At 41.7% G+C, this 23,041-nt stretch overlaps 1 protein-coding gene across 1 annotated transcript in view; it reads left to right on the plus strand.

The window, feature by feature from the left end:
* Positions 1-23,041, plus strand: part of cep192 (centrosomal protein 192) — a 31,176-nt gene continuing 8,135 nt past the window's right edge. The window contains exons 1-36 of the mRNA XM_037537167.1: positions 1-313; positions 1,031-1,238; positions 1,561-1,668; positions 1,873-2,024; positions 3,005-3,066; positions 3,175-3,319; positions 3,742-3,857; positions 8,033-8,131; positions 9,150-9,299; positions 9,535-9,688; positions 9,788-10,002; positions 10,623-10,742; positions 11,093-11,483; positions 11,600-11,752; positions 11,832-11,896; positions 12,007-12,225; positions 12,442-12,583; positions 12,689-12,777; positions 12,906-13,959; positions 14,189-14,306; positions 14,400-14,553; positions 15,105-15,858; positions 16,049-16,197; positions 16,770-17,000; positions 18,082-18,207; positions 18,345-18,485; positions 18,670-18,733; positions 18,838-18,995; positions 19,771-19,863; positions 20,040-20,158; positions 20,267-20,452; positions 20,583-20,673; positions 20,811-20,990; positions 21,776-22,036; positions 22,420-22,541; positions 22,782-22,891. Of these exons, the coding sequence (XP_037393064.1) occupies positions 1,069-1,238; positions 1,561-1,668; positions 1,873-2,024; positions 3,005-3,066; positions 3,175-3,319; positions 3,742-3,857; positions 8,033-8,131; positions 9,150-9,299; positions 9,535-9,688; positions 9,788-10,002; positions 10,623-10,742; positions 11,093-11,483; positions 11,600-11,752; positions 11,832-11,896; positions 12,007-12,225; positions 12,442-12,583; positions 12,689-12,777; positions 12,906-13,959; positions 14,189-14,306; positions 14,400-14,553; positions 15,105-15,858; positions 16,049-16,197; positions 16,770-17,000; positions 18,082-18,207; positions 18,345-18,485; positions 18,670-18,733; positions 18,838-18,995; positions 19,771-19,863; positions 20,040-20,158; positions 20,267-20,452; positions 20,583-20,673; positions 20,811-20,990; positions 21,776-22,036; positions 22,420-22,541; positions 22,782-22,891 (6,661 nt within the window). The 5' untranslated portion in view covers positions 1-313; positions 1,031-1,068. The remainder of the gene's footprint in view (positions 314-1,030; positions 1,239-1,560; positions 1,669-1,872; positions 2,025-3,004; positions 3,067-3,174; positions 3,320-3,741; positions 3,858-8,032; positions 8,132-9,149; positions 9,300-9,534; positions 9,689-9,787; positions 10,003-10,622; positions 10,743-11,092; positions 11,484-11,599; positions 11,753-11,831; positions 11,897-12,006; positions 12,226-12,441; positions 12,584-12,688; positions 12,778-12,905; positions 13,960-14,188; positions 14,307-14,399; positions 14,554-15,104; positions 15,859-16,048; positions 16,198-16,769; positions 17,001-18,081; positions 18,208-18,344; positions 18,486-18,669; positions 18,734-18,837; positions 18,996-19,770; positions 19,864-20,039; positions 20,159-20,266; positions 20,453-20,582; positions 20,674-20,810; positions 20,991-21,775; positions 22,037-22,419; positions 22,542-22,781; positions 22,892-23,041) is intronic.

Below are 23,041 nucleotides of genomic sequence, written 5' to 3' on the forward strand. Positions count from 1 at the left end.
CCTTCAGTTATGGCTTAACTTTGTTTTGGGGCTTTTTGACCTACCTGTAAAGTGAAACGTTTGGTGGTCTGAACACCACAGCAAACGATTAACGTTTCACCAAGGTGTCAGCGGTAAGCAGCTGACTGAAACAGACTGCGCATTCGCCCGTTATTTGCTGCTCTGTTGAAGTGACGAAGAAGAAAAGGCGATAATTTGCTTGCAGACATTTTCCGTTGCTGCGGCTTCGTGGTTGTTAGCTGCTTCTGTTGGTGCTATTCAGCCGCTACAGGGCAAAGGGAAATTAGTGAGAACAGAAGTTAAACCCAACACGGTGAGTGGATATGAAAGTCTCAAAGCTTTTTGTGTAGTTCATGTACAAGTTAACTAGTTCGCTAATATGAGGGCGCAGTCATCCGTGCCTTGCTTTCTTGCCTGAGTTTTCAGCTAACGCTATTTAAGTTAGCTGTTAGCTAGCTAGCTGTTAGCTTGCGTTAAGTAACGTAAAGATAGCCAATGTTAACGGTGTCCAGTGATCCAGCTATTCAGAATATTCTGCTGCTTCGTTTCAGATTCAGACTGAAGACATTTAGCTAGAACATTTTAACGCAATGTTAATTATGCATTAACGTTACGCCTTTTCACCAGTTGTATGGACGAGTTGGCTAGCATCAAACACTGGGGGAAAAGTTGTCAACAAACTGAAATAAAACTTTGTCATTGATAATAAGTGGACTGTCGGGTCAGATAATTTATTAACAGTTGGCTAACATGTTGTCTTTGGAGAAGTTGGCAAAGGAGCTGGCTAGCTAGAAAATTAACGTTAATTTCACTGGCTTCAATTTAAAGATGCTCACCGTGACCCGATATCGACTGCACTGATGTTTTGACTGGCCACCAGAAGAGCTTTTAGCTGCTCAGAACCATTATGATTGCTTGTTTTGTGTATTTTAGCTACAAGATAAACTATAAAAGCGATATCCATTAGCGTTAGGTTGTTAAGTATGACAGCGATTTGCTGCTCTATTCACATATGGTTTATTTTTTGCAGGTCATGTGGTGAGTCTTGTGTACGTGAGTCACACAGACATGGACACCTTCCGAAACCTCGAAGATGAGACGTTTCCTAGCTTCCTCTCCAACGGTTCACTGGGCAGTAGTGGCTGTGCTACTCTGGCCAATGTAACTCTGGGTTCTACTCTCGGGGTGCCCATGGCTGCGTCCACTGTGGCTAAAATTAGAGCCGCAGCAGACAACAGGTGGGAGACTCCCATTTGTAGGTTCTGTTCATTATAACAGTGTGCAGCTTGCATCTATACACAGCCTCATGATCGCTGACTCCCAATCTTGCCAGATTTTGTTTTTCATGCTCTTTGTAAAGGATTGTTTCACCAATATTTAACATTGTGTAAATTGTTTTTTTTTTTTTTTGCTGAACATTCTCTTCATGTGTTTTGTCAGTGTTTATGGACAGTATGACATTTAGGTCATGTGGTTTTCTAGGGTAGTTCATTAATCAGTAGATTCTGACTGTGCTTTTTAAAGCATTTTTATTCAGGCATCATTTATTCCTCCTTTCAGGTTAACTGATATCCAGGCATCGTATTTGGATGATGGCCCTCATTCTCTGGGTTCTCGAGTCTCAAATTGTGAGAGGGAAAAATTTGCACTCAGCTTTAAAGATGACTTGTGAGTGTCAGTCCAAGATTCAGTTTTTATCTTTCCCCATCATCTATGATAGTAAAAGTACCAGCATTTTGTCTTTCCAAAAATGTATTTTGATCTGAGAGATTTTTTTTGTTCTCCGAAAACAAAACTGTAGTGTAATGGGGAATCCACTAAATAATCTTTCACAGAATGTATTAATCCATGCTGAAATTTGTTTTCTTTCAGGGATGAAGCAGATGACTTCATCGCTGCCAATCGTTTCTCAGACCTGTTGGTGAATGTTAATTTGGACGATTCAGAAAGTATGTACAGGACTAAAGCCTCTGCAGCTGTGGGAGTCACGCCTGCTCCTGCTCGGCCCTCTGATTACCCTGATGGTACTGAAACTTTCTTCAAATTACCGTTCGGTTTTATGTCTTTAAGATAAACAGTAAGTTTAAGATGTTCTGATCTTGAAGGTTTTTATTTATGTTTGACCTTCAGCTAAAATCAGCTCTAAATGCAGAAGTTGTAGCTGGGATGGGCTGTTCATGTGACTGGTCAGCTTATTCACTGAGTGACTGTATTTATGATTAAATTATTGTTTAAAATGCAAAAGGACAAAACTGCACCCAGCCATAGTTAATTTTATAGATAAATAAGTATTTGGTGTATTGTATTAAATTGAATTTTGAAATAGGGTTGGGCATTATGGTGATACTTGATCATTGTTGTGATGTAAGCTTTTCTGAGCATGTCATGAATATTGTCAGTAGTTGATCAACTGCATGTTTAATTGAGTGTAGTGCTGAGCATTGTGGGAAATGCTCAAATAAAATGCTGTATTCCTAGTTTTTGATAATATTTTTAAGTATGGTACTAGTGGTGCTTTTTTCTGTTCCAACATGGCAAAGCCCAGGAAACCTAACATTGTGATGCATGTATATTGTGCCTTATCTATTCACTTCGTGGCATGAGTGTGGAGGTGGGGGTTTGACTTGTCTCTAATTCAGCTGTTGCTCCGTAACCATGCCATATGGTTGCATTCAGCTGATCTTTCCACAGTGTCTGCCTTTCTGAGTAGCTTTTGTTTGTAAGAAATTCACTAAAGTTATGAACATACTTTTTAATCAGTCTTTTTCTCACACTCACCCTGATAATTAATGCTGTAATGTAATTAACTGACATTGTGGAGAATATTCAGTGGTTCTTTAGGACTGAGAGGAAGGAACACTGCAAAAATGGCTTGGAACTTTGTTTTGGGAAGTTTTATATGTGTAGGTATTATGTGTGTGACCAGTAAACAAGACGTAGCTCTGCAGTGCTTTAGCTAAAACTCAACCCAACAGATAATAACACCAACAAAATCCTCTTTCAGACATTTCAACTGGCCTGTTGACGTTTTCTCATGTCAGAAGTGAAGAAACCATGGCTGCTAAGGTATGGTTGCAAGAGTTGTAAATTGTTTTCTGTGTATATATTTGAACCCAATTTTAGTAAAAGATGTTTAATATTAAGAGGTAATGCATGAATTGTTGCTTATTTTAGGGAACTACGCTGCTCCCTGAAACCATCGAGGAAGAGAGTCCAGGGAGTGAGGCAGCAGACAGCGATGGCTTGAGTGGCAGTGTTGCCAGCTTCCTGGCAAATGAGAAGCTCATGTCACTTGACAGCATGAACAGTGATGTCACAGGTAAAAATCATGTTATCTAACAGTGACAACAAGAATAACTGCTCATTACCCAATGAAGAATCTGTTAAGCTTTTTAATTTGCTCTCCACATATATTTTAACTGCGCCAGCCCAGTCTACTGTACAATGGCTTTTGGAGTAGAATTTATTAATTTTGTGGGTCACCTTACATTATTTAAGTATACAACTGTAAAACTTGAAATGTCTAAGCTGGTCTTGGTTATTTGACTAGTAGGTTTTGATTGTCCAACTGCATTCCTGTTAGACTGAATTATGAAGCTCTACTCTGATTTGTTTTAATGAAGGGCTTTGCAATGTATTGATTAGTTAAGTAGGACATTTTACACCAGATAAAACCCTAAGTGGCACAGTACTACAGTCCTCCAGGACTGGATGATGTTTCTACTTGCTTCCAAATTTCAGATGATGACATTGATATGGACCATCTGCATGATGAAGAGCTGAAGATGTATTTCAGCAAACTGATTCCCCCTTCCATACAGAGAGGTCAAGTCGAGGGCCAAGAGATACCTGCTGCTGTACGTTATCTCCACAAATACCCTCTGTTTGCAGATCAAATTGAACATCAATTGGTTTTGATTCCCTTTGTAATCTTGGCAATGTAATACAGCACACCAACTAATAACTAATGTGTAGACAGGACTGCTCACAGTAAGGGTATTTGATTTGATCTACAAGAAATTTTATTGATTTGAAAAATATATGCCCATTTTGAATGTTATGGGTGAAATTTTCACTGTAAGCTTCATGGCAGTCTGCACTAGGGGTTGATCTTTGGGGGACATTATTCAAAAAAAGTTGGCAAAGATGCAACAAAGTGGTAAAGTGTAATACTGAAAAGAAACACTTGGTGGACCATCTCACAATAAATTAGGTTAGTTGGCAACAGGTTAGTAACATGATTTGATATATAGGCTTTCAGAAGTAAAGATGGGAAGGGGTTCACCACTTTCTGAAAGAAAATTGTCCAACAATTAAAGAATACCCTCCCATTGACCCACCACCGATGGGAGGGGCAGTAGTAGGGGTTTGGTGCTTTGTGGATCGGGCAGTGTCCGAAGCCATGGGCCTTGGCGTTCTGATCCTCGGTTGCTGAATCTGGCTTTTGGAACTTGGAATGTTACCTCACTGGCGGGGAAAGAGCCTGAGTTGGTGCGTGAGAGATACCAGCTAGATATAGTCAGGCTCACCTCAACACACAGCTTGGGCTCTGGGTCCAATCTCCTTGAGAGGGGCTGGACTTTATTCTTTTCTGGAGTTGCCCATGGTGAGAGCTGGTGTGGGCTTTTTCATAGCCCCTCGACTCGGCGCCTGTATGTTGGGGTTTTCTCCGGTGGACGAGAAGGTAGCTTCCCTACGCCTTTGGGTTGGGGAACGGGTCCTGACTGTTGTCTGTGCTTATGCACCGAACAGCAGTTCAGAGTACCCAGCCGCCCTAGAGTCCTTGGGAAGGGTGTTTGAAAGTCCTCCTCCTGCATAAGTGCACATGGCACCAGGATACTCTAGGCCGCAGTTCAATGATTGACTTTGTAGTCGTGTCATTGGACTTGCGGCGATGTGTTTTGGACACTCCGGTAAAGAGAGGAGCTGAGCTGTCAACTGATAACCACCTGGTGGTGGGCTGGATCAGGTGGTGGGGGAAGATGCCGGTCAGACCAGGCAAACCCAAACGTATAGTGAGGGTTTGCTGGGAACATCTGCCAGAAAAACCTGTCAGATTGATCTTAAACTCACACCTCCGTCAGAACTTTGACCAGATTTGGGGGAGGTGAGGGACATTGACTCCGGGCCATGTTCCGGTCCTCTGCTGACTGTAGCTGTGGCCGCAAGGTAGTTGGTGCCTGTCGGGGCGGTAATCCTCGAAACCAGTGGTGGACACCCCAGGTGAGAGACGCCATCAAGCTGAAGGAGGAGTCCTACCGGGCATGGTTGGCCTGTGGGACACCAGAGGCAGCTGGCAGGTATCGACAGGCAGAGCGAACTGCGGCATCAGTCGTCGCCAAGGCAAAAACCCGGGTGTGGGAGGAGGTTGGTGAGGCCTTGGAAAGTGACGAAGTCGGCTCCGAAAAGATTCTGGCACACTGTCAGGCGACTCAGAAAGGGAAAGCAGTGTGCCACTAGCACTGTATATAGTAGAGATGGTGTGCTGTTGACTTCGACTGAAGATGTCATTGGGCGGTGGAAGGAATACTTTGAGGACCTTCTCAATCCCACCGACATGTTCTCCAGTGAGGAGACAGAGTCTGGGGACATGGGAATAGGCTTGTCCATTACTGAGGCCGAAGTCTCTAAGGTAGTTAAAAAGCTCCTTGGTGGCAAGGCTCCAGGGGTGGACGAGATCTGTCCGGAGTTCCTCAAAGCTCTGGATGTTGTGGGGCTGTCTTGGCTGACATGCATTTTCATTGCGTGCACATTGGGAGGCGTTGCCACTGGATTTCCAGACTGGGTGGTGGTGCCCCTTTTTAAAAAAGGGGACCGGGGGGTGTGTTCCAACTACAGGGGAATCACACTCCTCAGCCTCCCTGGTAAGGTCTATGCAGGGGTACTGGAGAAGAGAGTCCGGCTTATAGTCGAACCTCAGATTCAGGAGGAGCAGTGCGGGTTCCACCCTGGTTGTGGAACACTGGACCAACTCTTCACCCTCTCCAGAATTCTGGATGGTTCATGGGAGTTTGCCCAACCAGTCCACATGTGCTTTGTGGATTTGGAGAAGGCATTCGACTGTGTTCCAAGGGTTATTCTGTGGAACGTGCTTTGGGAGTACAGAGTACATGGCTCTTTGCTACGAGCCATTCAGGCCCTGTACAAACAAAGCAGGAGTTTGGTTTGAATGGCCGGCAGTCAACCTCGTTCCCAGTGAGAGTTGGACTCCGTCAGGGCTGCCCTTTGTCACCGTTTCTATTCATAATTTTTATGGATAGAATTTCTAGGTGCAGTCAGGGGATGGAGGGTGTCCGGTTTGGTGACCTCAAGGTCACATCGCTGCTGTTTGCAGATGATGTGGTCCTATTGGGGACATCAGGCCATGAACTTCAGCTTTCGCTGGATTGGTTTGCAGCCGAGTGTTAAGCGGCCAGGATGAGAATTAGTACCTCCAAATCTGAGGCTATGGTTCTCAGGCAGAAAAGGGTGGGGAGCCCTCTCTGGGTCGGGGATAGGCTCTTGCCTCAAGTGGAGGAGTTCAAGTATCTCTGGGTCTTGTTCACGAGTGATGGTGAAAGGGAGGGGGATATTGACAGGTGGATTGGTGCTGGGTCAGCAGTGATATGGGCTCTTTACTGGTCTGTTGTGGCAAAGAAAGAGCTGAGCCATAAGGCAAGGCTCAAGATTTACCAGTCGATCTATGTCCCCACCCTCACCTATGGTCATGAGCTTTGGGTAATGACCGAAAGAATGAGATTGCGAATACAAGCGGGCGAAATGAGTTTCCTCTGCAGGGTGTCTGGACTCTCCCTTAGAGATAGGGTGAGAAGTTCGGTCATTCGGGAGGGAGTTGGAGTAGAGCCGCTGCTTCTCCACGTCGAGAGGAGCCAGCTCAGGTGGTTCGGGCATCTGGTTAGGATGCCTCCTGGACGCCTCCCTCGGGAGGTGTCACAGGCAAGTCCACCCGGGAGGAGACCCCAGGGAAGACGCAGGACACACTGGCGTGACTATATTGCCCAGCTGGCCTGGGAGCACCCCCCCCCCGGGAGCTAGTGGAAGTGGCTGGGGAAAGGGAGGTCTGGGCCTCATGGCTTAGGATACTGCCCCCGCGACCCGAACCCCGGAGAAGCGGAAGATAGTGGATGGATGGAAATAAAAAATAACGTTTCTCAGTGTAAAACAGCAAAGAACTTGAGGGTTTCGTCATCTACAGTACATACCATTTAAAAAATTCAGAGAATCCAGAGAAATCTCTGTATGTAAGGAACAAGCTAAAAATCAGTATTGGCTGGCTGTGATCTTTAGGCCCTCAGGCAGCATTGCATTAAAAACATTCATGACAGACAGGTGCAAAGTGGAAAAGTGTCCAGTTACCACTGATTTGATGCATTATGAAAGGTTAAAAATACAACAGAGAGACCCTGGACTGTTGAGCAGCTAAAATTCTTTATCAAGCAAGAATGGGGAAAATATATCTCCTTCAAAACTACAGCATCAGTCCACAGTAGATGATGATCATCAAGTAGATGATGCAGCACAGTGGTAAACATGCGCCTGTCCCAGCTTTTTTGAAATGTGTTCCTGACATCAAGTTCAAAATGGGAAGATACGTTTAAAAAATATATATTAAATTCTCAGTTTCAACATTTGATACGTTGTCTTTGTAATATTCTCAAGTAAATATAGAGTTGAAATGATTTGCACATCATTGCGTTCTGCTTTTACATTTTGCAGTGTCCCAACTTCTTTGGAAATGGGGTGTAGTATAATATTGTTGATTTGAAGCTAACCTACATTCTTGATTTGAATACTCTTTTGTCTTTTTAAACATGTCCCCCAAAGATCACCCTTAGTGCAGACTGCCATGAAGCTTAAAGTGAAACTTTCACCCATTTTAAATAAATTTTTAAATCTGTCACATTTTGGTGCTTAAAATTGTTATACAAAAGTAGTTTGAAAAGAGATTTTTTTAAGTGCACAGACTAATATTGGATTTTATGTATATTACCAAAGTGTATGTAAAAAATAATATAAATATCACTTCTGTTAGGACCTACCTGGCAGGCAAACTGGTTCAACACAACAATGTTTTGCTGAACCAGATACATCTTCCAAGAACAGAAACAACTTCCTTGATAACTATGACCAGGTAGGAGCCTTAACTTCTTTACATTTTTTAACAAAAAATTACCCCAAATATCCTATGATTTCCTGTCAAAGTTGTGAAAGGAATAGGATACTATTTTGAGTGAAGTGTGGAATATGGAAAATCTTTCAAATGTAAGGGTACATTGCATTATTGTGTCAGATGTTGCCAAATTAACTGGTGACATTTATTTTCTTACTCGTATGTATGTATGTATGTATGTATGTATGTATGTATGTATGCTTGCACTCAAATAGACTGCATTTCTTCTGTTTAAATTACCAATATAGCACAGAATGTTTTAGGGAGAATATTGCACTGCTGTGCTAACTGACACGTACCTAAATGTACTGCTGTTCTTCTTGTTAATGTTATCAGTGGCTAAGGATATTCTTTTCTGTCTGATCAGGATAAAAATGTTTAAAAATGTTGTCATAATGTAAGACATTCTATAATGCCAAGTTCAAAACTGAGTTTATACTGTCCCAAGCGAAATTTTGCTTTGATTCTTGAAGTAAAAATGAACACGCACACATTTATTGAGGAGGGCTATTCTTAGATGCAGGTGTCCAGTGTTCCTGAAAAGTGATGTGTGGGGTTTTTTTTTTGTTTGTTTGTTTGTTTTTTTACTCATGCATGCAAGATGATGAAAGAATCTTTCAGAACACTGTATTGATTACTTTCTGCAGTGTTGACAAAAAATGACCCAGTTTTGTTTGGCTTTTAAAGGCAATACCTGCAATTTGTAGAAAACAAGGTGTGGATGTTTCAAAATTGACTGACTTTGCTGCCAGGAAATAAAGTTTATCAGTTGAATTCTCTTGCTTCTCAAACATTTCAAATCTCAAATCGTGCTACAGGTCAAACAATGCGACTTAGAATTTACTTGCCCAGGCAACTCTTGATGTTAAACCTTGGTGTAACATATAATTTGTGTAAAAATTAACCACACAAAGGGACCTTTTGTGATTTTTGTTAAACACTTCTATCTGTCTCTCTTTTGGGGGTTTTCTCTTCTCAGGGAGACTTTTGTATGCCTGATGTGCGATTGGCTGCTACAGGCATGGACTCGTGTCCTGCCAGTGATGAGGAGGACACAGAGGATGAGCTGGAAGCCTCACAGAATGGCAGCAGAGCCAAATTTCTGTTGCCCAGCACCTCTAGGCAACTGGTAAGTTGGGAACCTATAAAATAGCAGCATTATGCCTTTTTCAAAAACTGTTTTCTGTGCCTAAAATGTAATGCTCTGCAGTCAAATTCTAGGTGACCCCAATGCCTCGGTGCTTAAATAAACTTATAAGGCTTGCCCCGTCTTGCTTTGGTATGTTTGTAAAGTCTCCCAGAAGAGACATGCAAGAGAGATGAAATTCACAGGGTCAATGACAACAGAATGTTAATTTATGCAGGTTGGGGAAAGCCATCGGCCTCATTTTAGGCCAGGCCTGGAAGGTGGAAGCTCAGATGATGAGCCCCAGCCAAGTATGCAGTTTTCAAATTCCAGGACAGGCATTGAGCAACGACGTTCTGCTGAAGGACAAGTGATCGACTCTCCTGTGACAGGTGACCAAAATGTAGATAAGAGTAGTATTGTCAGTAGCCTATCACTGCATACATCTAAAGCAAATTGGGCGTTGTCTCTGTGTGCACTTTTCCTTTCAGGTGATGGTGGTGGGGGTGATGGGAGCAGTGGGAGTGAGGAGGATGGAAATGACGGTGGTGTGTCTACAATCCCCCCACCCACTGGTGTTCAGACAACTTATGATGTCCTACGGGGATTGGGCATTGTAGGAGGAAGTGGAAGGGGCGAGAATGTACATCAGCTACTGTCGCAGCTGCCTGGGTTAGGCCGACCTGGCTTCGCAAGGCATGACCAGGTAGTGTATGTTCTGAGGGACATGCCAAAATAAATATTATTGAGCCTTGAGTATAAACACATGGATATATTTAGCCAGGAAAAATGTTTTCTTTAGTGTCTACTTTTTGCTGACATATGTGGTCAGTGACATGTAAGGCATTATGTTGCAGCTGGACCACCAGTTGTCAGGTCCAGATATTCCACATTATTCAGCATTGCTGAAATGTTTGCTCTAATCTTGTACAACTTGGACTATGGTCTTCAGGAAAAATTTCTGATGTGGCAGCTACTGCTTGTCAAATGTCTGTAGTATGACCTTAAATGCTCTCTTCTCTAACTTAATAAAAGAAGCCTTTTCATTTGCTAGGTAGCAAGGTGCAGCATCAGTACACTGCTTAGATCCTTCACTGTCACACTTGTACTTTGTAGTGATTACATCTCCTTAAGTATTGCACAAGGCTTCAGAAGTGTCTCTTGACTATCCTGTTTTGTTAGTCAGTGTAAAATAAAAAGTGTAAAAGAAAGTGTAAGAATTTATAGTAACACTTCCGTTACACACCTTCCCTAGTCATCATCTTTTATTTGACATTAATGGCACAGTGCAGTTCTCCAGTTAACAGATTTTTGTTCTGTTTACAGATGGGAGACCGTGTGGGCCCAGTTGGTACAGGTGAAACTGAGCCTTCTGCTCAAAGTTCTGGACCTGCTAGCCTTTCCCCAGTTAACTGGAGCATGAATCAGGGTCGGCAAGAAGCTTTGGTGAGTTCAGAAACCATCCTTGCTTTTGCGTCCAAGTATGTTAAATTAGCCACTCAGTTGCTTTGCACTTTTTATTGTTTGTGTTGTGTTGTGAAAGAGCTAGTCTTGGTAGTGTGAATGTCTGCAAGTTCACCTTGGCAGAGTTCAATAGTTAAGTGCTACATCTGGAATTTTGATTTGCTCTGATTGCTGCTTGCCTGTTAGCCTGGGGAAAAATGTGATGCTGTTCTACAAAGGACAACAATTGCAGTTAATGTGGGCTTGTTTGTTTTTATTTTTTAAATGTTTATAATTTGTGAAGGTTTTTTCCCCAGATACAGAATGTAACACAACTGCCCTTCCTTTGACAGGATGCTATGGATAGTTCACGCTCAGATGCAGTATCTCCAGAAGAACGCTTAGATTCTCTTTACCTCAAGACTGGCGCTGGCTGCCAATACCAGGACTCTGCCTCACTTGCCTCTGCCCTTCAAGGCACTCAGAACAGTGTTCAGTTCTCCTTTCTAAAAGACTGTTGTGGAGAGAGTGGTGAGGCAGTTGAACTGGAGCATGCTGAAGGGATTCGCGGAGGCCCTTGTGGGGACTCAGCCAGCCTTGCTGAACAGCGACATACCAGCAGTGGGGAGCATCCTGGACAGTCTCTGGAGGCGAAGTACCTCTCTCAAAGCTTCCATCAGAATAATGATGAGCATAGTGATATTTGGAATCACCGCCCAGATGACATGGAGCTAGAGTTTCAAGGTGGTGTGATGTTTTTTTTAAATAAGGGTTAAATGCAGGCCTTCCAAACTGTTATTGCTTTTTTTACTAACTGGAAATTCTCAAAGGCTCTCACACATCAAGTTTCCCTTTTTTAGGTGCAAATGCTACCCATAGTGTGGTCTACCAGAATGAACAGGGCAAGTGGGTGACTGATCTTGCCTACTATTCCTCATTTGAAAAGGAAATGGAGGCAAAGGGAACTCAGGATATTGCTGTTGATATACAGTCTGAAGACTTTGTTAGTGGCAGTAAGTACAAGATCTCCCCATACCTGTACAATGTTGTACTGTTTTTAATTACAGTCTGAAACATTTTCTTATGCTTCAGATCAGGTAATGGAAAAGATTGTGGAGGATCAAAAAGAATTTGAGAAGGAGCATCAGTTCATGCAGGTGAGACTTTTCTTGTTTTTGTCTTGACATGGTTTCATCATTTCACTTGATTTTAACAAAGACCTGATAGTCACAGTTTTTTTTTTTTTTTTTTTTTTTTTTCCTGATAGGAGGAGAAGATTGAAGCAGTTAATGCCAGTATGGTGCTTGGAGATACCTCTTGGAAAGTTCCTTCTAGTAGCCACATTCTAATGAGGGCATCCCAGGTCTCAACTGAGTTTGAGAGAGGAAACCAAAGTTATTTGCGCATTTCATTGGGGGAGTTTTTTCAGCGGCGGTCTGAGGCTTTAGGCTGTTTAGGGAGTGCTGAAGAGGATCACGTTAAAAGGGTGAGGTCCACAACCAGCCAGAAGTTTCCATCAAAGTTGCACAGTTGTTTAGATTAATCATTTTTTGCCCTCTAGCGCAGGGTGATTGTCAAACTGCTCTGTGTCACATTATTCCTCAAAATCCTATGCATTTTAAGAGCAAGTTAAAAAAACATACACATATACTTTGTAAAAATTATGTGCTAGAGATCTGATCTTTTTCCTCCTTTCTTTTAGCCCTCATTTGGTTATGTTATCAACTCTCCAGAGAAAAGGGAGCCCTTTGCTCTCATCCGGCCCTCTGACTTTTCTTCCAGAGGAAGTTCTATTCATAGTGATACAGTCCAGCTCAGTGATGCAGATGACACAATGAGTCCAGGTATGGGTTTAACTTCTTTACTCGGATCCCCATTAAAGGTCTTTTTCTTAATCAGGGCTTTGTAGGAAATGCATGTTGACTTGTTTTTCTGCTTACAAACTTCAGAGGATTTGGAGAAGACCGTTCAACCTGCAACAACTGAGCTCCCATTAGAGGCTCAGGCACATCCAGAGACAAGTGTAAAAGATGTCAGAGTAATTATCTTTGGATTACTTTGTACACAGTGCATAGCTTATGCTTGTGTCTTCTAGCAAAATATTTTTGATTACCTAGATTTGGTGTGCACTTAATTTGATTGTGTTGATTCTTATTTCCCTCTTAGATTTCACCTGTATTGTTACTTGATGATAAGGAGAGTTCAAGCCACGGTTTTGAATCGTCCAACTCCAGTAGCAGCCTATCCCTGAGTATTAGCACGATTGCCTCAGCTATTGCGGATGCCTCAGTCAGCTCAGACCCAGCCCAGCTTGCAGCCATGATCATGGAGTTGTCCAAAAAGAGAAGCTCCAAAAGAAGTCTTCAGGCAGGGGGACCAGTCCCTGATTCCAAAAAAGTTCCTGGGCAGGATAGCTTTCAAGATGCCCTGCAGAAAACCTCATCTGTGGTTGACCTCAGTCTTGATATGGAGAAATACCTAAAGAAAGCTGAAGTGTCTAGCAGTGACAGTGATGCTTCCAGTTCACGGTCCTGTCTTGATGTTCTCAGCTTGGCTGACAATCTGTCAAGCTCTCAGAGGCCAACACGGTCTCCCACTTTGCAAAATGAGATCATTTTTCATACTGAAGTAAATTCTATTTCAAAACAACCTCAGGTAGTGAAGAAAGATCAAGTTCCATCAAGTGTTTTAGTCAAGCAATCTAGTAGCATTGTAAAGGAAGCAAAAAAGTCAGATGTGAAAAGGAGTGCCATTCCTCGACCAAAGAATAGCTGCATACCGACTGCCACAGCTCACTCAGCCAGGAGATCAGTCGGTGCAGGGCAATCTTTGTCATCATCATCCTTCAAACCCAAAGCAATGCACAGCAGTTCTGGTCCTGGAAGAAGCAAAAGTGATTGCCACACAGCGACCACAACAGGAAACACAAGTTGCTTGGAGTCTAAGGTCAAAATGGACACAACTCAACCACAGATACCTGCTACATGTCAGTCACTGAGAAGCAGTGATTCCACACTAGACCCTTCTGCTGCTACAAAAACCTTTCCTGGTTTTCAAAATGGTGGTCAGTCAGATTTGCATGTTCTGAGGAGCTCACCCCAAAGACCCCAAAGCAGAAGCTGTCTTGGGCAAACAGACACAGAAGAGGCACAATCTCTGAGGAGTCCACAAATGTCTCGGGCTGTTCAACAGAATTCTGTCACTTTTCAGAATACATATGGCAAGTGCCTGTGCATTCCTGTGAATGCTGCTAACCTTTTTTTTTTCTTTACTAATTTTCTGAAACACTTAATGCATCTAATAATATATTAAGTGATAACAGTAAATGAAAAATTTGAAAGTGTGTGTGTGTGTGTGTGTGTGTGTGTGTGTGTGTGTGTGTGTGTGTGTGTGTGTGTATATAAATAAAAATATAACATTTTTTGTTTGGTTTTTTCCTTCAATTAAAGCCTCACCTGAGCGCACTGGCTCTCATGTTGTGGAGGCGAGCCATTACTCCTTCAGACCCTCCACCTCTCCACTCACTCATTCAAGCCCAAGCCAGACTTCACTGCCTAGTCTACATGGGTAAACTACTTTGCTCAGTTACTCTTACAGGCTTCAGTTTACTTAAGTAGCTGTCAAAGGATATTTTGACTTCTGTGTATATTTCTATCGTAGGGAAATGTCCCCTCCTTCCAGTAGTGGTGGCGTGGGTGAGAGGAGTCCTGGGGCTGATCCCCTTTCACCTCAGTCCCATTGTTCCAGTCCATCCCTCAGCAGACTCACCTACCTCTCTATTAATGAGAACACTGCCTTTCCCACACCTGATCAGGTGGGTGTAAAATCAGTGAGTTCAGCACAATTTAAAATGTTGTTGAGGGGGGGGGAAAAAAGTAACAGATTTATTGAAGTACTATAAAGATCTCGCTTTGAAGTGCATGTGGAACACAGTTTCTTTAAAGGGATTGGAATTATTTCGTATCAGCGGTAAACTACAAATTACTGTAGCATGTTGCAGTGTCTTATTTTCCTACGGAAGATCATACATTTTGCACATTTTTAAATAAGAGAACCCCCTCCACCAAGCTCTTTTAAGAATGTGCAGCAGTATCAGTACAGTCAATACTGTAATTAGGTAGCATTAATTCGTGTTCATGTACACTTCACCATTAATTGGAAGTATGACTAATTAATGACTAATTCCAGCAGTTATGACTCTTACATGTAGATGATGGTGTCTGCGTATCTCCTACTGCTCAAATATAATCTACTCAAAACACTGTCTTGTTTTGTTAATGTAAAAATCAAAAACAGAATGTAAAGAGTTGAGTTCGAATGTGTGTGTATTTTATGGTTAATCTGAATCTTATTCTGCTTTCTCAGAAACATATGTCTATGGCCCTGAGCACCACCATCATCAGAGCAAGTCCCACTCCGCCAGTGGAACCTGCTGATGCAAATGAATCTGTCCAGCCAAACCATAATGGTGATATGGATGGTTCCTCAAATAATCCACAACCTTCTCGTCATGCTGTATCTCCTGACCTGATTCAAAGCCAGTCTGAGTCTGAGAAAAGCCAGCCTAAGCCTGGGCCAAGACTGTACACGCAGGTTTGCTCTGGCTTTTCTAGCAACCTCAAGGTCCAGCATCAGCCTGGAGGAGGAATACAACAGAGTACACAGCAGGTGTCTAGCCTTTCAGGAACAGGGAGTGAAGCTTTATGTGGGACACACTATGGTGTCCCCATTTCCTCCCTTTACAAATCTGATGACTTGAGATATGGCTTGGCCCCTAACAACAACTCCCAGGGTACTTTGTCAGACCTAACCACTGGTGTGCCAACTCTTTTAACTGGCCAATCTCTTTTCAATACCCAACTATCACAACAGTATCTGAACTCAGAAAGGCCCTTACAGGCCTCCTCATGCCATTTAGGAACTATAGCCGGACCGTATGGTGTGTCAGCCATGCTTACAGGTGCTAATCCACAAATTGGACCTGCATATGTACCTGGGCCAACAAGTATGTCATCTGGCTATATAAATGGTGGCCAACGTCATCAGTACTCTCTCCCCAAAACTTATGGTCAGCCCAGCTTAGGAATGTGGTCTGCAAGTGACCTAACTGATCTCAGAAGTAAGTCCTCTTTTATTGTTTGATTCATTACGTGATCTACCTGTAGTTAATTTAATTTGGATTAGTTTTGTCTAGTGTGTATTGGGGGGAAAATAGAATAGCTGTTTCTGCCTTTTCTGTTCATTATTTTATTAAATAATAAAAGACCAAAATTTATAAAAATGTAAGCTTCATAATTTCCTTTTTTCAGCCCAAGTTGTTGTCCCAGATGAGCTGAAGTTTCCCAGTTCCTGCTGTGTTGGCATTGCCTGTCAAACATCCCTCAGCATCTTTAACCCTTCAGAGCGCTGGCAGCAAGTGGCCATATCCATAGTAAACCTGTCTATTGATGGACAGAAGGTTAGAACTAATCTGTTCACTAAATTGGAAATTCATGTTTGAGTTAATCCCTTTTAATTAGCTGAGTTTAAAATTGTACTAACTATCCAAAAATGTATTGACCACTATTGTCTAGAAGCAACTTTCAATGAAGTGTTTTAATTTATTTCAATCCTTTGCATGAAGTTGTGCCGTTACGTTTGGCTTAAAGCCTTGTTTTGTTCAGCACTCATTTTCTAAAATGAAAAATGGTTATTCAGCAAACTGTGTCCAACTTTACATTAACTGAATATGTTTAAGACTTAACATTTCTAGAAGTCTTTAAAATATCTTAACATGTCTGCTTTGCAAAACTATCAGGCTTTGACACATGTATCATACAGTTCATATGAGCAGTTTCTGGTACAGATACAAATTAAGGAATTTGAACAGCAGTTGCTGATACTGTAACCACTAAGATGTTTGTAGATTCGTGTTTTTCTTCAGTTATTTCACCAGTTGAATGACCAGTGTTGTCTTCATCACTTGTCTACAGGTTGCAAGTGTGTGTGTAAGAGTCCTAATGTGTGTCTCAAAAATTCTAATTGTGTTAGGTGGATTCCCTCCCATACCAGTGGCTGATTCTGAAGAATAAGACTATTATTGGACCTAAGAGCACAGAGGAGCAGAAGGTGTTACTGATTGCTCCTAGAGCTGGCCTGTACCAGTGCACTCTGAGTGTGTCATCCTGGCCTGCCTCTGCCGAGAGTGATACTGTGGCACAGGCTGAAGTGTTTGCCAAGAAGGTGGTGCTCATTGCGGTGGCTGAGAACCCTACAATAGAAGTAAGAGTGCTTTTTAAAGTTTGTAGACTGAGAGGCTGAGTAGTGAGGCACAAGAACTATATGTGGCAAAAAATTAAATGTTTTCTATTGCTCTTTTAAGGAAACATCCCACAACGTTCATAAAACCATGAAAATAAAAGTAAACCCATCAGTATGATGTGCCCTAAATCATTTACATTTTGGCCCAATCCCATTGCTTCTTTTTACCACCCTACCCCATGTTTTTGAGTTTTTGAGTCACCCTAGCCACTTGGAATGGAGTTACAAAAGATAGTGGTTGAAATCTATCCCTATGAAATGGGACGACCCTCAAAAAAAATTGCTTCATTAATAGGCTACAAGCCGTGCTCGGCAGGCGACATGGCCTGTCTTCACTGATTGCAGAGGAGGGTGACGTTTACCTTTTAGGATATTATATGCCTTCAAAGAGGGGTTATAAGACAGTTATTTATTATCGTCCACACGTGATTCTTTGGTGATACAAAGCTGAAGTCAGCTATTCGCCAGCTTCTTGTTCACATTTTCCTGTTCCACCTTAAATACAATGAAACGACATTTAAAGTAAGATGATACAAAGGTTATCAGAACTTTTGTCTGAGAAATGTTTACAATTGGTTGCTTGTGCAGCCATCTTGTCAGTTTTTCTTCCCCCCCCCACTTTTCTCTTAGCACTCTGTTTGGGTTGTGTCTCTGTAAAACCTCAGTTTGGAGGGCCATGTAGCCCTAACGCTTTGCCCTGCCCCTCTATCTCAACAAAAATTGGCACACACTACCCCTAGACGTGAACACACAAAACAGGGCTATGGGGTGAAATGTAATTGGGCCTTTGTGTGTTTTTTGTCCAAGAAAATTTCTTGTTTGTGTTTATTGCACTTTCACTAGAGTCTGCAGTGTTTGCAAATTGAATGTTGGTGTATGTACTCCCCACCTCTTTTGTTGAAAATGTATTATATTGTGATACAAAAACCACAATGCGTTTTGCATCTGACAGTCGTTCATAGGATTATGATTTAAATTTAAATCTGGGAGAAGAGGGCAGCTACAAACTGAATAAGATAAATCTGTGATGTTTTATTAACAGGTGGATGTGGGAAAGACAGGCTGTCTGGATTTTGGAGACCTGGCTGGAGGCAGTGTTAAGGCCCTGCCACTTAAACTGGTGAACAAGACTCGTGCCACTGTGCCTGTTCGGCTAGTTATCAGTGCGGTTAGTGAGGTTTTCTGTTTGCCTGTTACAAGTTATTAGTATCTGTTACTATGATCTGAAGTGTTCAGTATTATTCTACTTGTTTTGGTCCCATCATAGTTTGATATTTAAACACATTGTGACATTTTCTTTTTCAGAATGCCTCTGCCTGGCATTGCTTCAGCTTCTCCAAGAGTCCTGTGGCTATGACTTCAGATAACTCTCTCCATTCTGGGAGTTTAACGCCTGTTTCTGCTCCATCAGTTATAAGCCATGTGTTGCATTCTAGCTATGGAGATGTAAGTGTGTCTGAATCTACCACTCAGCCTAAAATAGTTCACATTGATTTTGGAGTTTCTTTTTTTTGCTTTCTTGGCTGGTTTATCCTGTTTACAAAATATTTTTGTGTAAGGGCATGTCATAAACTTGGAACTTGGATAGTGCTACGGTCCTTACTAAGTCCTTTTTTTTTCCTGTTGCTAGAATCCTGACAGCTTTATGGTGTGGGTAAATTTTAGTGCACCTCAGAGGTTCAGCACCAGCTCAGGTACTGCTATGATGTCGTTTTAGATAAAACAGTGTAAATCCCTTAGCTTACACAAATTGATTTAAATTACAACTATGTTGTTTGTGTTTGTATGCTTGAAACAGCTGTATCCTGTGATGCAGGCGAATTAGGTCCACCAGATGACTACAGTGCTCGTGTGGATCTTGAGGTGGACAGCCCTGGCCCTAGTCATGTAATCCAAACTATTGCCCTCAAGGCAAGGTCTGGCATAGCCAGAGTATATGCCCCCAAGGACATGCAGGTGAGAAAGCTTAAATGGTATGTGCCAAACTGTGACATCTCTTGATTTTACAGGAAAAATCACTGTAATTATCTGAAGTGCCAATTTCAGGTACCTTGTCAACATTTGGATGCAGTATATTGTGTAGTAGATCTGTTAGCTGATTTTCCTCATATTGTCACTTGCTCTCCATTGCTAATGGTACATTTGGTAGAAGAATGAATTGCAGTGTTCCTGTCTCAATACTCATGTCTCTCAAATCCATCCCAACCCAATATGTAATCCAGTTAATTCTAGCGCTGGGTGGTGTGTCATCTGCACTGGTATACTGTGATGTTGACATACAGTGATAATCATTTTCAGTTTTAGTGATATTTCTAGTGATGTACTTATTGGATCATGGACATTATTTTCATGATAAATGCCTATAGTGTCATCCCTATTGCTAAGTGGTTTATTTGAGCGTTTTAAATTGTGTTCTGTATGTTTTACTCATGATGTCCAGGAACTGACAGTTAATTGCAGTGTTTGTTAATTACTGTGAGCTACAGGTTGTTTTGAAAGAGCAGTTTAAAAATCCACTAAATGTGTAAGTTTTTTTTTTTTTGGAAATGTATTTTCTATCTAGTTAATGTTTATAGTGTGTAAGGTCCCCCTACACATATTTAAAAAAAAAAAAAAAAAAAACAACAAAAAAAAACAGTCCAGTCAAAATGAGCTGTCAGGTTAGTAAAACATTTTTTTTATCATGCCAAGTCTTTAACAATTTTTTTTTTTTTTTTTTTTTTTTAAACAGACAGTTTGGCTTAAGACTCCGTTAGGTGAAACGGCTAAGCAGACTTTGCCCCTGAAGAATGCAGGCAACATTGATGTCCAGCTCAGGCTGAAGGTACGGTTTCGTTTGAACACACATCTGTTAATTTAGCTAAAGCTCAGTTTTAAAAGACTTGGGCAATAGGTGGCAGTACAGATGTTAATTTAGATCGACACTGTGCTGGATAAAATGCTGGGTTTAGTGTGTTGTTCACATTGATGGGAGTCATGTGGATTTACTTTGTTTTAAAGAGTAATGACGGGGATGACTGCTTTACGGTGAAACCAGACGAGCTGCTGTTACGAACTGGAGAGGAGAAGGGCATTGTTGTAACTTTCACTGCCCAGGGCAGCCAGAAGTATAGAGAGAGGTACGTCTGTATTCAGTTTTATTACTTTAATGCTGTTGGCACAACATAGACTGCATGTAGACAGTGGTCTTCGGTGTCCTAATAGAATATGCGTTTTTGTTGTCTCAGTGTGCTGACGATACTTGTGCTGCCCAGTGGGCCACAGTTCGAGGTTGTCCTGAAGGGAGAGGTGGTCCAGGGGAAATCTGAGAATGTCACGTCTGCAATGGGCTCAGTGCCCTATGGCGACGTACCACCCATCCTTTCCAACAAGCAGTTCATGGCTTGGGGAGGAGTCACTTTGGGCAGGGCTGTGTAAGTATACCTAGATTTTCACAAAGCTGTATGCACACCAGCAAAGATTTCTGCTTATCTGTAAACAGATGAGAATTCGCACAGAAAACCCAAAATATGGAAATGTTGAAACATTTCTTTTATGGTGCAGGCAGCAAAAGTTGGTCTTGAAGAACAATTCTGCTACAACATCACAGCAGCTACGTCTTCACATCAGAGGTCAGGATCAGGACTGCTTTCAGGTTAGTTGCATTTTAAAGCTTACACTGAAGTGTAATTAGCTCAGGTGTGTGTGTGTGTGTATGTGTGTGTTAGCTCAGTGATGTGTGGTGTTGTGGCATTGCTAGGCATGTCTGTTTTCAATCACCTCCTCTCTCAGCTGCAGAGCTCTTTTGGCCCTGATGAGCGGTTGACTCGGAACAGAGAGCTATTAATCAAACCCAAAGAGAATGTGACTGTTCACCTTCTCTTTGCACCCACTCGTGTTGCTTCCATGCTGGCCAAGCTTGAGATCAAACAGTCTGCTATGCGACCGTCTCAGCCTGGAGTCAAATTCACTGTAGGTACTCCTTGTAGAAAAAAAATAACATTTTTATGTCAATATTAGATAGTTTACTCCTATTTGCTTTAAACCTTAGATTACTAATGTTCATAGAACATATTTTAAATGTCGAGCTGTGGACAATTATTTAATACATTTAGGGCCAGTTTTGAAGACTAAGGCAGTGTGTACAATTTAAACCAGTCACACTAGCATTTTCCAGCAAATTAGTTTCAGTGGAATTTGCTTTGAGCTATATTGCCTGTAAAACTTTCAGCTCAAATAAATTTTACATTGCATTTGATAACCGCCCCACTGCTGCTTACCACATCAGTTATGTACCCTTTTTCTATCTTCATTATGTTGCACTCTCTTGTTGTGAATATGTAGTTATCTAATATAAATATGTTCATATTTGTTTTTGTGCTGTTTTATGGTAGTTGAGTTAGCCAGCTTGTTAACTGCTTATGTTAGCTCCCTGGCTAACTGTAGCTGCACCCAAGTCACCCCACTATTTCCAGTTATCTACATATTTTATTTTATTTGATACAGATCAGTGTGCTGTATTATTTTATTTATTTGTTCCCATTTGTTTATGGTTAGTGAGTTAGCTATAATATTTATTTTTGTCTGCAACTTTTCAGTCCAGCTTTGTTCACATTGATCACATCAATGCAAACTGCAGAAATCTAGCATGAATGCAGCTTTAAGCATTCCACCATCGTCTTCATCATTGACACAATGATAACATGTCTGAATCATCCAATGCACATTCTTACATGATATCACCATCACCTTTTAAGATCCCTCTGTCTGGCTATGGTGGCACGAGTAATGTCATTCTGGAGGATTTGAGGAAACGCTCTGATGGCTATGTGGCCACACTGAGTGGTATTCAGGCAGGTCATGTCAGCAAGCTGTGTGTGTGCGTGCGGAACACGGGCTCTCGAGCAGCGTTTGTAAGAGCAGTGGCTTACAGTGACCTGGAGAAGCGTGCAGTCATGGAGTCAACAGTTATCAGCCTGTCCCCATCACAGTTTATACTTAAGGAAAGGACTCAAGAGGTGAGTTGAAAAGGAATGTTCCTCACTGTGTGTTTTGAAGGTATAAAAGGAATGCCTGACTTGTATTTGAAACATTTAACTTTTTTTTGTGGAAAGAATTGATTTCAGCATAGTGGTCTAAAGAATATTATGTACTACTGTGTGTTTCTTAGGCCTCTGATAACCCAGTAGCCTGTGTCTGTTGACTTTACTATTTTTCCAAGGACTTTTTCTGAGCACTCTAAACCCAGTTTTGTGTTGGATTTATTATTTGCAAGGAGCGTGTACTGTTTTGATATGACCAGCATTTAGGACTAAAATGTCCGCTTTCTAACTCTTAAAGGGGTGTGTGTGTGTGTGTGTGTGTGTGTGTGTGTGTGTGTGTGTGTGTGTTATGCTTGCAGGTTATTACAGTGGTGATGAAGGCCTCATGTAGGGAGCAGGCTCTCTGCCAGACACACACTGCACTCCTTGCCACTGTCTGCCTTTTCTGCGGAGATGAGGTCTCTCGCCAACAGTTCAGGAAGTCAGTTAATTTTGTTGTTTACTTTCTTTAGAGATAGGACAAATGGTCTCCCGGGGGAGCTTTTTAGAATGAATATCCCAGATGTTACTTTAAGTTTGACATTTGAGGTGTTTAAGGATGTTCAGTCAGAGCTCCTAATGAGCCCCTCCCTTCTTTACAATATTTTCTTGAACACCGTTAAAACATTTATTTCCATGATGTTGATAAGACTGTGTATTAATCATTGACTGCCCCATTCAGATTATTGCGCATCAAACCTGAGGCAGGAAAAAAATTGTTGTCTGAAAACAGCTTGCTGAAGAACATCTCGTTTGATGAGCCTTTCCTTGGAGAGGAATTGGTTCAGGAATGTAAGACATGCTATGCACTGATTTTTTTAAAAAAATTTTTATTTTTTAATTGTCAACTAAATGATGGTCAAAAATGCATTGTTCACAACCTAATTCACAAAGAACACCATGTTAAATAATGACCCTGTGTTTTCAATGGTCTTTATCTAG

This window comes from Pygocentrus nattereri, chromosome 3 (genome assembly GCF_015220715.1).
Source record: "Pygocentrus nattereri isolate fPygNat1 chromosome 3, fPygNat1.pri, whole genome shotgun sequence".
Classification (NCBI taxonomy): Eukaryota; Metazoa; Chordata; class Actinopteri; order Characiformes; family Serrasalmidae; genus Pygocentrus; species Pygocentrus nattereri.